Source organism: Trichoderma camerunense (assembly GCF_050948025.1).
Source record: "Trichoderma camerunense strain CBS 138272 chromosome Unknown V8C40scaffold_7, whole genome shotgun sequence".
Classification (NCBI taxonomy): Eukaryota; Fungi; Ascomycota; class Sordariomycetes; order Hypocreales; family Hypocreaceae; genus Trichoderma; species Trichoderma camerunense.
In genome coordinates, this window is record NW_028145363.1 from 196,446 (window position 1) to 208,302 (window position 11,857).

Below are 11,857 nucleotides of genomic sequence, written 5' to 3' on the forward strand. Positions count from 1 at the left end.
GTGCATGCAGCCTTATCTCTGTAAAAAGTACGAGGATGTACATGTTCCCACCCATGCTAAGCCCTGCAGCAGATGTACATGTACCTGCGCCGGCCACTGAGCTTAAGTGGACAAGGTATCGACATGCACGTATTAGTCATTGATCAATCTCAACATTTCAGACACATCAACATGAATCCTTCAGACAAACATACCGAAGACGCTCCGTGCTGGACAATCCCAGGTATTCAATGCCTTCTCCTGCATAATCCTGTGAGTCATCTCTATAACTACCTTCATTTAACACTGAATCGCGCACGTGTATATTGTGTGAAGGCAGTCATGAAGTTCTCATTCACGCACCAGTTGGCGCTGTCCTTTTAAAATGCAAGGTGTGCTGCCAAGTATCATGTACGAGAATCAGTGAAGTCGGGTGTTATTATCAATTTCAAATATGTGGAAAGCTGATGGGAATCATCTTCCCTTTATTTGGCAATGTGACCGAATGAGAAAATCCTGTGGCTGATGGCAATCTGGTCACTGTATGACCTTCGCCCTTTCAACACGACTGGGGATACACGCAGCTCCCAATGGCCGTCATCACAGTTACTTTCAAAGGCGTGATTATGAGTGGTCCAATCTGGTCTTGTTGCGGTAGTCTTCTCATATTTGCTGTTCTCATATTTGCCCTGTCGTCTTATTTATGCACCATTAGACGTGATAATGTGACTCTATGGTGGAGCCAATTGATGGCAATGATGTTCTTGCATCTTGCTGCTGATTCCTTGTAGACTCACTCCATTTGTATATAAGTATGCAAGTTCCTTATGGCCAAATACATCTGAGTGCAATGCACTCTATCCTTCATGATTACAAAAGCATCACAGTCTAGCCAAGAGACTTCATTATGATGCCGCTATTTGATATCGCTTACCTTGTGCAGCAGCAAAACAGACAGGCTGCTGCTACGCATGAGGCACCAATACCACCATCTGCTCCTCGGCGCTCTAATACGCGATCTATGGATGATCAACAGTCAAATGACGCTCGGCAGCAATACTATCAATTGCACCGAGAACCTATCCAGAGGCCTTGGTATTATCGGAAACGGATGCTCCCATTTGCAATCGTCATGACAGTGTTCTCCACAGTCCTGAGTTGCGTGATGCTGGCAGTGACATTGACACGAAAGTCCATCTTTATGATGAAGTCGCACCCAACGAAGACGATAACACTGTCCGCGATAACCATGACAGCACACTCTACTGTAAAAACCAGTACTCTGCAGAACAGGCCGAATTTGATGACTATATCGAGCGGCCCTCCCCTATCATTGACCACAAAGCTGAGCGCGCCGCCGCCCGTGACTGCATTAACGTAACCACTGCTGCATTACCTACTGCAGTTTCAGCGGTTCTGATCTTCTCATTACCGAATTTTGCTCTGGCTTTTATATTGGTACTGTCGTACCAGGACTCCCTGGCAATCTGCGGCTCGGGAGGTCGGAAGGTGCCACAAGTGACGACTGATATACCTTCAATTTCAACACTTTTACTGAACGTCACGGGGTCAGAGATTGAAGAGGATAGTTCCATGGCGTTATGAGTCAATAGTCTTACGATAAAAGATCATAAAATGGTGTATGCGAATACCGGCAGCAATGTTGTGGTGTTTCGACTGGATGCCGATGGGTAGCCTTGGAAGGTCGATGGAATTGTCAACATGACCATTTCTGAGACTAATTAGTAGAGATGAATGATGGTCTTGATCTTTATTTATTTTTCTTCATAATTGCAAATTCGGCTTCCAGTAGGTTGTTTTTGTCTTTGTGGCGAGAAGAAAACCCACGTGCATGCCGTGTCAACAACAACAATAATACACTTGTGCTGGTCTATAGTGGATGATCAGCTAGCATTGTCTTACATGATATCCATTGTTTGGCTCATACCTACCAACTACTCTCCCCACACTCAGCTACGCGTTGGTTACGTTCTGCTCGCCCTTGACTTCGAGGGGTCTGTTGATGGCTGGATGAGAAGTATCGCTTTACAAAAAGACGCGACAGTACTTGTGTACCACTAGGTAGGGAATATTGGCTGCTTCCATCTCTTTATCTCTTTATTCTAGTATCTACTACTATCGCTACATTTTTATAATAAAAGCCGCCGCTATCTATGGTCTAAGACATGCAGCCCTCGTTAAATGCCCAAATCATTGGAAGAGAGGCTCTGCCGGAGATGGTGGGGCCGGCTGTCCGATGTATTCGGGCGCTAATCCCCAGCAGGCAAAATGTAAACAAAAGCTGCCCGAGTCGAGCATGGGTTGATGCAAGGGCTACACGCATGTATGCGCGTCCAAGGCTGTGATAGGAGAGGGGCAAGTCTCTGACGCGGTTTAGGCCGTGTGTGGGTGTTGTGTGTACAATAGGCCTGTTTACATATCTTGAATATTAGTGGTAGAAGCCAAGATTCTCGGCTGGGCTTATCTATATGCTCTAACATCCGTTCACACGGCTCGTCTTGATTCATATCCTCGTACTATTCAAAAAAAGAAAGGTCTTCTTGAAGTAAAAAGAGAAAAGAAACCAATACATCTAACAATTCACCGATATGGAAGAGCTGGACCTTCCTATTGCGTTACGCCGCAGCCGACGATGCTGTGCGCGCACACCTATAAAATCGGAGGTGCCTCCCGGTGTTTTGACGCCTCCAGAGACTCCCAGGAGAAAGAGAGGAGTTCGGTTATTTGATCCGGGCTCTTCTATACTCTCAAGCGGCCTTACGCCAATGGTGCGGCGCACATACCTTGCGACTCCGAAAAGTCGACGGTCAGCCGCCCACATTAGAAGTCCCAGCTCAGCCCCGCGACAGAGCCGGCATACGGCTCTCAATCTTCATCAGACAGTTGATGGTCGTGTTGAACGTCGGATGCGACGCAATGGCCTCCGCGATTTACTTCACAAATTTGAACAGGAGAAGCGGCGCAAAGAACAGGCAGCTCAGGCACAGATTGCACAGCTCAAGGCTGACGTCAGGGCCAGAGACAATGAGATTTATGACTTACAGAATGCAACGGTCATCATGGACACAGAGAGAGTATGGGCCCTAGAACGGCAAGTTGAAGAGCTCAAAGACGAGCTTTCGAGAAACTCGGTTAAAGAGGGAGTGACTCAGTATTATAGCTGGGCGAAGTCATCAAGTGATGCCTCAAACGATGATTTAATGGATACGGCTCGAGACGAGGATCATTTCGGTGACAGCACCATGTTACAGTTGCAGGCCAGCACACCGGCAAGGGGAAGATCCTTGTTCATGACTCCTCCTGCAACAAGTCCACGCATGCCTGCATCTCCATGCTTTCGGGCTACTTCACCAACACCCTCCTCTCGCGATACTCCGTTGTGTTATCCGGAACCGGATAAGCAGTTACTTGAAGAGGAGATTGCATCATTGCATTTTGAAGTGCACAGATTGACGGCAACTTTGGATTCATATCATGCTCTTGGTGCGCGCATTGGCGATGCATTATCAGATGGCCCTCCGGAGAGAAGCAGAGCCTTTTCTACCCTTGAGGCTGTTGAGAGTCAGATCCAGTTACTGCTACAAACCATGTCCGAGAGGGCAGCAGCAGCTTCGCATCTCACATCTGCCATTAGCGAGTTAGGGTTTCCCGGCGATGATGCCAGCGAAATGGTTTTGTCGCTCGCGGCTGGCTTTCGGGCTGCTCGTATTGAGCTAGAGTATCTCACACCGGGAGAAACTCCTTTACCGCTCACTTCTCGTGGTGCCCAGGTGCTGGATCTTCTCTTGATGCGTCTGAGAGAGTTGGCAAAGAAGTCCAAGGAAGATGATGAGTCACTTGATGAGTACCATGAGATTGAGCAATCCCTACGCAAACAACTTGACTCACGAGTCTCTATCATGGATGAGCTCAATGAAAAGATAGCGGGAGTATACCGCATGCTTGACGAGAAAGATAACCGTGTCAGAGAGCTTGAAGTTGGTAACGACCGACTCAAAGGCGCGGTTGACGGCTATGTTCGTGATATCGCAGAGCTTGAAAAGCTCGTAGCACGCATGGAGAAGGAGCACCGAGAATTTACGAATACGCATACTTCTCGGCGAAAGTCGAAGGATGATTTAATAGTAGCTAAAGATACTATCATTGCCGAACTGGAAGCCAAGATTGAAGAAGCAGTCGCTCAAACCGCAGACCTCCTCAAAGAAATGAGCGCTACCGAAGTTTCCCTGACTAGGCAAACAGCTGCCATGAGTAGACAGCATAGAACGGCACTCGCACTTCGGGATGCGCGAGTCTCTGAGCTAAGAGCCGACATTGACAGAGTCAACGATTCACTACAAGTTGCGCAAGATACCATTCACGCTCTTCGGATAGAGAACAGCGGGATGAAGGGTCAGATGGAAGAGGAGAGAGAGAAAGCCAAGCACGCTATGGATTCGATGAAGGAGGAGCTGCAAAGAGTCTTGCGATTGAGCCAGAGTTTCCTCAGTGAGCCTAACAGTGGTCCAAGTAGCGAGTATGGTAGTCATGAATACTTGAAAAACTTGCGGTGGAGAGGGAGTAGGGGATTGAGAAAGAGATATGATAGTGGTCTGGAGCTCCTCAACGTGGAGGATGTGGACATTTGAAGCGGATGATTTTGCATAGCAATATATCAACTTACAAGGGATGCATATCTGGCGTATCAATGGTTATTCTAAAGTTACTCTCTTAATGAGTCAAATGTTTCTTGCTCATGTTTCACACGTTTAACTTGATCTCTCTAGAGAAACATGATCACCATTCATTCTATCTGGTCTACATGTAGTTTTCCAACTCTGCAGAAACTCACACCTACGAGGTACATGCAGTTACTACACTCTGCAACCCGAAAAGGTGTCGCTGTACATGTCACAAATCTGGCAAGCATTGAGAAAGGATATATTAGAGTAGAGACATCAACTTTCATAAAATTTCATCCATCATATAACATTAGATACCTATGAAGAAAGCAAATACTTAACCAGTAGATCATTGTTCGCTATGCGGCTTGCTGAGGCTGTGTGTTGTAGTATGAAAACGTGCTAAACGGAGTCAAGAACAAATGCATAGAGACACGGTACAAGCTCCCCCTTCGACAACGAGAGAACCCAAACCCAAAAATGAATGCCAACTTTTCCTTCTCGTCAACTAACCCCGTTCAGGGCGTGTTCCCTTTATTTGTTAAACTTCCAATTGGGCGTGTAATCCGGATGCAGCTCCAAATCTAGGACCAGGGCTCGGAACAGTTCGATGGGCATGAAGTTGGCCTTGAGGAACGCGTCATTGAAGTCCTTCTCAGACATGGCATTGCTCTCTAAAATTTCTCGGCGCAGCTCAAACAGCTGCAGTGCGCCGAGCATGTAACCGGCCTGGTAAAGAGGGCCGTAATCGCCGTTGAACGACCTTCTGACTTCGCCTTCGGCAGTGGACCTTTCGTGGCCAACCCATTCAACCAACAGATCAATGCATTCTTGGGGAGACATGAGTCCGAGATGGAACTTGAGAGAGAAGATGATGCGGGCGCAGCGGTGCATTCTCCAGAACATGGTGCCGATGCGGTCTTCGGGCGTCTCGAAGAAGTCGCCGCGCTCCCAGAAGACATACTCCCAGTACATGGCCCAGCCCTCAATGCTGAACGGCGTGGTGAAGATTTGCCTGTGGCTGTTGTGTCGCTCGCTCATGTAGAGCTGGAGGCGATGGCCTGGGATCATCTCGTGAAACGCGGTTGCGCGGGCAAAGTGCCTGTTGTTGCCGCGCATCACCATCTTCTTCAGCTCATGGGGCATATCGGCAGTTGGGTAGGCAACCATGATGAGAGGTCCACCTAGGAAGAAGGGTGCGACCTTTTGCATCTCGGGGCTCATCATGGTCATGCGAGACACCTCTTCTGCCAACGGCGGGACGGTAACTAGGTCATGCTCCTTGACAAAAGCGGCACCCTCGCGGACGAGCTTCTTTACAAAGCTTGTTTGCTCGCCGGGAGGGACGGCGTGCTTCTTGACAGAGTCGAGAGCCTTCTTCCAGTTATCGCCATAGCCAAGCTCCTCAGAGGCTGCCTTCATCTGCAGTTCACAGTAGTGGAATTGTTCCTTGGCTAGAGTGATGAGCTCCTCGGGCGAGTAGGGAATCATCTCGGCCTCCAACTCAGCCAGCAAGGCCTCTCTGCCAAGAGGCTCGCCGATGATATCGCCAGTCTCTCCCTGGTGCATTCCCGCCAACTTGTTCTGGATGAGGGGGATGAATTGTGACATTGCAGAGTCGGCTTCCTTCCACGGCGCGGTAGCCCACCAGTCGAACATGGGATCGTACGATGAATAAAAGTTGAAGAATTCCTGGAGATGGCCTCGCAGTTCCGTGACCACCTTGGAAGCTCTGAAAGCAGCCGTCTTGCTGATCTTGATTCTGTCATTCTCAATGCCGTCCTTGACCTGGTTGACCAGCCTTGCAATGTCGTCGAGTTGCTGGGCGACCCGCTCATTCGACAGGGGGTCGACGTCTCGGCGAGCTTCGCACAGCGTTGTGATGAGCTGTGCAAAGGGAATCAAGCGTTGGATCTCCTTGTTGGCCTCCTTCTGGGCATACAATTGGTGGTTCTTGCGCCTGAGGAAGTTGCGGAGGAGCAAGAAGTCGACCTTGTCCGACTGGTTGAGGGCTTCAAAGTCGAGACTGAATAGGGACTTGAGCTCATCTGAAAAGTAGCGGCGCAGCCGTTCGTGGCGGCCGGGAGAGACGGAGATGCTGTAAAAGACTTCGAGCTCCTCGACGTCGACTCTGATCCTCCTCACGCGATCAGGCAGCGATTCGGTCGTGACAGTTTGTGCTGGCTTTGGCAACGCGACCCAAAGGTCGTCCATCTTGATGTTACCGCCACTTGGGCTGGTACCGCCACTCGCACTCGACACGCCGCTGCCATCGAGAGACGGGTCAATGGACGGCGCAGTCGACTGGATTGTCGACTGGGCCGTCTCAACCTGACTGGTATCACTCATGATGAAAAGCTTCCTAAACAGTAATAATCAAATTGGAATGGAGTCTTCGTGTTGAACAATGGGCAGCTCGTTGCTGTAAGCTCCACGCTAGGGAGTTACTACTTTTACGGTGAGGGGAGAAGCTTTTGCAGTGGGAAAAGAAAGCTCCTGACGTTGTACCGTTGATACGCGCGAATCTAGTTTAGTGGTTCTGTACGTGTTTATGCCAGGCATAATGTCGAGTTGCATAAAATAGTGTACGAGTCCGTCTCCGTAATGCTCCGGCTGCTTGCGAGTCGGCAATAACTCAGCCGACAACGGACTGTCCATGATGGCGAGGCACAGTTTGGCAGCATCTTGGCGATGGGGGGTTTGAAGGAATCAAAAACCTTCTAAAAGGGAGGAGATTTAGGTTTTGTAACAGTGAAACGTTAATACGAAACAATAGAGAAACTGGCAACCTTCTCTAAACAAACGGTATCGCCGAAAGGCCAATTTCCGATCAGCCACAGCTCGCCATTCCCTCACGGTCCGAAAATTGCCTAAAACGGCTTACAAATGACTTGTGCCGAAAGCCGGTGCCGACGCCTTATCATGTACTAGCAGAGAAAAAGGCGTGGGTTTGATTTGATAATAGTTGGTGCTCTTGACTCTGTCTGACAGGATGGAAATGAAACTTTTCAAAACTGTGATACACCATAGAATATCTGTTTCACGAAGAGGAAGAAGAAAACAGCCGGAAAAGTAAATACGAGAAAAAAAAGAAAAATGGCATCAACCCCTTTTCGCTCGATTCTGCGGCGTCAGCTCCAGTTAGCGTATCGCCCACGACCCCAGTTCCGCGCCCAGTCATCTACACCAAATTCATCCCAGACTCAGACGCAGGGCAAAATGTCACCAGAGACAGCAAGCAGCAGCCTGCCTACAGTCTCGCCATCAGCACAGAATGTGGTCGCACCGCTTCCCATATGGCAGCGCCTGGGGCCGATAACTCGCGTTGCTCAAGCGTATGCACGATCTCAGAAGAAAAGGCCTTATGTGACTCAGACCATAAGTACCATTTTCATCTTCTTCAGCGCCGACATTGTCGCTCAGAGCATGAATGATGATGACTACGATCCTGTGCGGACGGTGCGGAACGTCTTCATCGGAGCTGGTACTGCCATTCCGGCATATAAATGGTGAGAATATTGCATTGGAAATTCGGGAGAATATTAATGCTGACGGCTTTTGGTCTACAGGTTCCAGTTTCTCGCCAAAAACTTCAATTACTCATCTCGTGCAGCGTCTCTGGGAGTCAAAATCGTCATGAACCAGCTTCTGTTTGCTACTTATATGAATGTCTACTTCTTCAGCATGCAAGCCCTTCTCACCGGCGAGGGTATCAGCGGCGCTGTCCAGCGTGTTAGAGACACTCTGCTCACAAGCTGGATCAATTCCTGCAAAGTATGGCCTTTTGTTATGGCATTCAACCTTTCCTATGTGCCTCTGGAATACCGAGCCCTCTTTGCTGGAATGATTAACCTTGGATGGCAGGCCTATCTGAGTCTCTTGAACAGGTGGGCAGAGCTTCGCCAGGCGGAAGCTGCACAAATGGCTATTCAGCCTGCGGTGATTGCTCAAGTGGCATGAAGTTATGGTGTATATAGGACTAGAGTGGTTTTATGCGTTTATAAAAGGCGATGGTGGATAAAAGGTATAGAGCTTGAATTAGACGGCACGCACTGCTTTGCGAATTAGTTGGACTTTATTCTTGATTTGAATCAATGTATTTCATATTTGACATTCCGCAACTATATATTCTAGAAATGTGAATTGCCGGTAAGAGCAAGACGGCGCAATTAAAAAAAGATAACCCCATTCTACTCATATCATCCCCCTCATACTTTTGCAAGTTTGACGTAACAGTCCTTTGGTAGATTTACAAAACATTCGTGAATGTCCGGACTGTTCAACGACCCATCTAATAGCTGGAACTCAAAGTTCCATATTAACAATGTCATTACTGTTCGTAACTTCATATACGCCAGCCTTTTCCCAAAGCACTGCCTAGGCCCAGCCGAGAAGATGAGAGTCGGCCCTGCATTTGGGTCAAAGACTTCTTCTTCGCTCCCGTCAGAGCTCTTGACCAACTTGAGCCACCTCTCTGGCTTGAACTCAGATACGTCATCTTCCCAGCTGGGAACTCTGTCTTTGGACTCTTGTGACTCAGGAGAACGCAACGACTCGGGAATAGGCAAAGCTGGCTCGGTCAGGGACGGGCCGGTGACGGTTAGAATGACATCGGCGCCCTTTGGAATCGGATACCCGAGGATTTGCGTATCGCAAGTCGCTGTTCGGGCGATAAGTGTCGCAACAGAGCCGCAGCGAAGGGCTTCTTCCATGACGGCGTCCAAATATGGTATCGACGTTCCACAAATCTCTTCCATTGTTGGGAATCGAGAATCTCGGTAAGCGTCGGAATGAGCCTGTCGCAGGGCATCGCGAAGGCGAGCCTGGACAGACTGGTAGGTTGACATGAACTTTACCCACCACGAGAGGCTGGCGGCCGTGGTATCGTGACCACCGAGGAGATATCCAAGAATCTATTTAAAGCTGCATTAGCATTACTCCATCACTCAGACAGATTCTAATGTGTATGTCTTACCTCATCTCGAATTGCAGGCGAGTAGTAATCCGGCAATCGGTCAGCCTCCTTGGCAGCATTCATCTCTCGCCATAACAGCTGATCAAGTGCGCTCCTGCATCCTTCTGCGCCAGCTGAAGTAAGTCTTGGTAGACTCCGATCTATCTGTCGTTTTACCAGGGCCCTCCTGTTCCACTGGGCTCGTGCATGTTTTGGTTTGAGTAACGCGAGGAATTGCGAAAAGGTGGGAAACGGACTCGCTTGAGCTATGGATACCATTTTGGGGATGTCGAGGAGAGCTTCTAGCTCCGGTATGGCTTGGGCTTGAGTGAAATAGACTGGTCCATCTTCCATCGTCGGAAATGTGGGATTGGTCGACTGCACATGAGCAATCTCATGCCGCAGCGCAGACTTTGTATCTTCCATACCAAAGGCGACACCGCATATCATGTCGAGAGTCGCTGAGTAGAAGTCATTTCCTGCCTCAAATGGGCCGCCATGAGCCTTGAATGCCTTCAGGTTCCACAGAGCAACAAGAGCAGTGGCTTTCTCATATACGGGAGGCGCTGAGACCTATCATACTGTTAGTCTATAATTCCCGAAGCGTACATACAGTATTTTGTTAGTTGAGACGAACCTTGTTGAGAAACTTTGGTGTCATGAGGTCGCGAACAAGTTTCTTGTTGACCTTGAATTGAGGATCCGCAGTTGGCATTGCGAAATGGAAATTCGGAGTCACAACGCCAAGCAACTCTTTATTCCTTATCCCTCTGTCAAATTCTTTTGACCGGCGTGAGCAAATGTCCATGACTTCACGGTAGTCGGACACGATGATTGTCGGTGTGCGGAACGGAAACAAAAAGACTTGAGACACCGGCGATCCATGTTCCCGAGGCTGACTCCATACCCATTGCCGACGGTATCGTACACTTTTCATAAGAGGAATATCCCCAAAGAGTCTTTTGGCAGACTCATGGTTATACGGAATACCAGGTAAAGGCCTTGGCAGCGCAGCAAGGTAGAGCGTATAGATCAAGATTAGGGCGATCGACCCCTCGATGAGAATCCAAAGCCAAGCCATAATACCGATATATTACTAGCTGCCAGCATGCCAAAATACCAGGTGCCAGGTAGATGGTTAGTGAATTTTTAATAAATAGGTCGGCAGTGGACGGCCAAGACATAATAATAAAAAGCAACTGCCGGATTGGACTAAAGAGAGTATCCAGTTTTGGCAGCCGGGGTCTAAATAGGCGAAAGGACTTGAACGTACGACGGTCTAATTAGGATCGACAAATGCATTGAAAAATGCGGACAAGGTTCAACGCTTACAAGCTCGATTAATATGCACTTTTCGGCTGTTCGGCAAGAGATCCAGTATTGGCAGTTGACACGAGCACGGGCCAAACTGAAGTCTGATTCAATTGCTCAAGCCGTCTCGTGTGGTCCACAGCAACGGGCTGTCCTTTTCCACGGAGTAGAAGCCTTATTTTCTTCTCTCTCTCTTCGATAGTAATACTCCGTAGTATTTGAACTTACAACTTGTGTGTGTTACAGGGGCTTATCTTCATTTGAATCATTATTTTGCTGCATGTCTTGCATCTCTGTCACGTGTTGGTGAGAGGTTTCGAAAGTATTCAGCCCCAAATGTAGGGAGGCTCGAATTGAGATTCTAGTCTTGTTTGCGCGCGTACTGTTTGCCGACGGAACGTTGATATGTAATGTAACCTGATGGACAAACAAAACTAGAACGCATGCACTAGCGGATTGGATCATTGTCTTGGCCATTATCTTTCTCTACTCCGTACAAGCGGTGCAACTGTTCGTTGGTCGACCCTTGTAAGATGAGTGAAACCACAAAAGAGCGGCGGACATTGAACTACTTTGGAATCGAGCGCTCGTGTAGCACATGCGGATTTTTATCCGCTGATACTACTAGGTACTCATATCCATATAGGTAATTATACACATATAGAACCGATTACCAAAATAAAGATTCATTCCCTAAAGTTAATAGACGTTTCTCGTCTTCGTTGCTTGAGACTCATTACCAAGTGCGGTGTAAGAACATTTGAACCCTGGTTAGACAGGCAGCAGGGCTGCCCAGATTGGCTGATGAGAGCGACACAAACATGATGTGATCTTTTTTGGAGGATCCAAGAGCAAACAATCAATCAATTTTAAGTCATGCATCCAGTAGTACTTGCAATCTATAATCTGATTTTAATCTGCATGCATATAC

The 11,857-nt window shown here is 48.3% G+C and overlaps 6 protein-coding genes across 6 annotated transcripts; 4 read left to right on the forward strand and 2 right to left on the reverse strand.

Annotated features, from left to right (window-relative positions):
- Nucleotides 1-158: 158 nt before the first annotated feature.
- On the forward strand, nucleotides 159-825 carry V8C40DRAFT_242172 (uncharacterized protein). Its single transcript, XM_083215171.1, has one exon. It carries the CDS (start codon nucleotides 570-572, stop codon nucleotides 768-770), a length of 201 nt encoding a protein of 66 aa, XP_083074026.1. The 5' UTR covers nucleotides 159-569; the 3' UTR covers nucleotides 771-825.
- Nucleotides 826-886: 61 nt separating this feature from the next.
- On the forward strand, nucleotides 887-1,584 carry V8C40DRAFT_264756 (uncharacterized protein; the record flags this gene model as incomplete). Its single annotated transcript, XM_083219568.1, has 2 exons — nucleotides 887-1,074; nucleotides 1,131-1,584. 2 exons carry the CDS (start codon nucleotides 887-889, stop codon nucleotides 1,582-1,584), a joined length of 642 nt encoding a protein of 213 aa, XP_083074027.1.
- An 898-nt stretch (nucleotides 1,585-2,482) lies between these two features.
- On the forward strand, nucleotides 2,483-4,734 carry V8C40DRAFT_242173 (uncharacterized protein). The gene has a single exon (XM_083215172.1). The coding sequence runs from the start codon at nucleotides 2,589-2,591 to the stop codon at nucleotides 4,626-4,628; it is 2,040 nt and encodes a 679-aa protein (XP_083074028.1). The 5' UTR covers nucleotides 2,483-2,588; the 3' UTR covers nucleotides 4,629-4,734.
- A 356-nt stretch (nucleotides 4,735-5,090) lies between these two features.
- V8C40DRAFT_199263 (uncharacterized protein) lies at nucleotides 5,091-7,150 on the reverse strand. Its single transcript, XM_083211962.1, has one exon. It carries the CDS (start codon nucleotides 7,008-7,010, stop codon nucleotides 5,196-5,198), a length of 1,815 nt encoding a protein of 604 aa, XP_083074029.1. The 5' UTR covers nucleotides 7,011-7,150; the 3' UTR covers nucleotides 5,091-5,195.
- A 455-nt stretch (nucleotides 7,151-7,605) lies between these two features.
- Nucleotides 7,606-8,855, forward strand: V8C40DRAFT_242175 (Mpv17/PMP22 family protein). The gene is made up of 2 exons (XM_083215173.1): nucleotides 7,606-8,170; nucleotides 8,231-8,855. Exons 1-2 carry the CDS (start codon nucleotides 7,758-7,760, stop codon nucleotides 8,619-8,621), a joined length of 804 nt encoding a protein of 267 aa, XP_083074030.1. The 5' UTR covers nucleotides 7,606-7,757; the 3' UTR covers nucleotides 8,622-8,855.
- Nucleotides 8,522-10,773, reverse strand: V8C40DRAFT_286603 (cytochrome P450). The gene is made up of 3 exons (XM_083222549.1): nucleotides 10,253-10,773; nucleotides 9,637-10,188; nucleotides 8,522-9,574 (listed from the first exon to the last, which is right to left on the reverse strand). Exons 1-3 carry the CDS (start codon nucleotides 10,694-10,696, stop codon nucleotides 8,870-8,872), a joined length of 1,701 nt encoding a protein of 566 aa, XP_083074031.1. The 5' UTR covers nucleotides 10,697-10,773; the 3' UTR covers nucleotides 8,522-8,869.
- Between the last annotated feature and the right edge of the window lie 1,084 nt (nucleotides 10,774-11,857).

Coding starts and splice junctions, on each gene's coding strand:
- V8C40DRAFT_242172 (XM_083215171.1), top strand. CDS start 570: ATGGCCGTCATCACAGTTACTTTCAAAGGCGTGATTATGAGTGGTCCA.
- V8C40DRAFT_242173 (XM_083215172.1), top strand. CDS start 2,589: ATGGAAGAGCTGGACCTTCCTATTGCGTTACGCCGCAGCCGACGATGC.
- V8C40DRAFT_199263 (XM_083211962.1), bottom strand. CDS start 7,010: ATGAGTGATACCAGTCAGGTTGAGACGGCCCAGTCGACAATCCAGTCG.
- V8C40DRAFT_242175 (XM_083215173.1), top strand. CDS start 7,758: ATGGCATCAACCCCTTTTCGCTCGATTCTGCGGCGTCAGCTCCAGTTA. Junction 8,171..8,230: donor GCCATTCCGGCATATAAATG/GTGAGAATATTG, acceptor TTTGGTCTACAG/GTTCCAGTTTCTCGCCAAAA.
- V8C40DRAFT_286603 (XM_083222549.1), bottom strand. CDS start 10,696: ATGGCTTGGCTTTGGATTCTCATCGAGGGGTCGATCGCCCTAATCTTG. Junction 10,189..10,252: donor CACCAAAGTTTCTCAACAAG/GTTCGTCTCAAC, acceptor ACAGTATGATAG/GTCTCAGCGCCTCCCGTATA. Junction 9,575..9,636: donor CGCCTGCAATTCGAGATGAG/GTAAGACATACA, acceptor AGCTTTAAATAG/ATTCTTGGATATCTCCTCGG.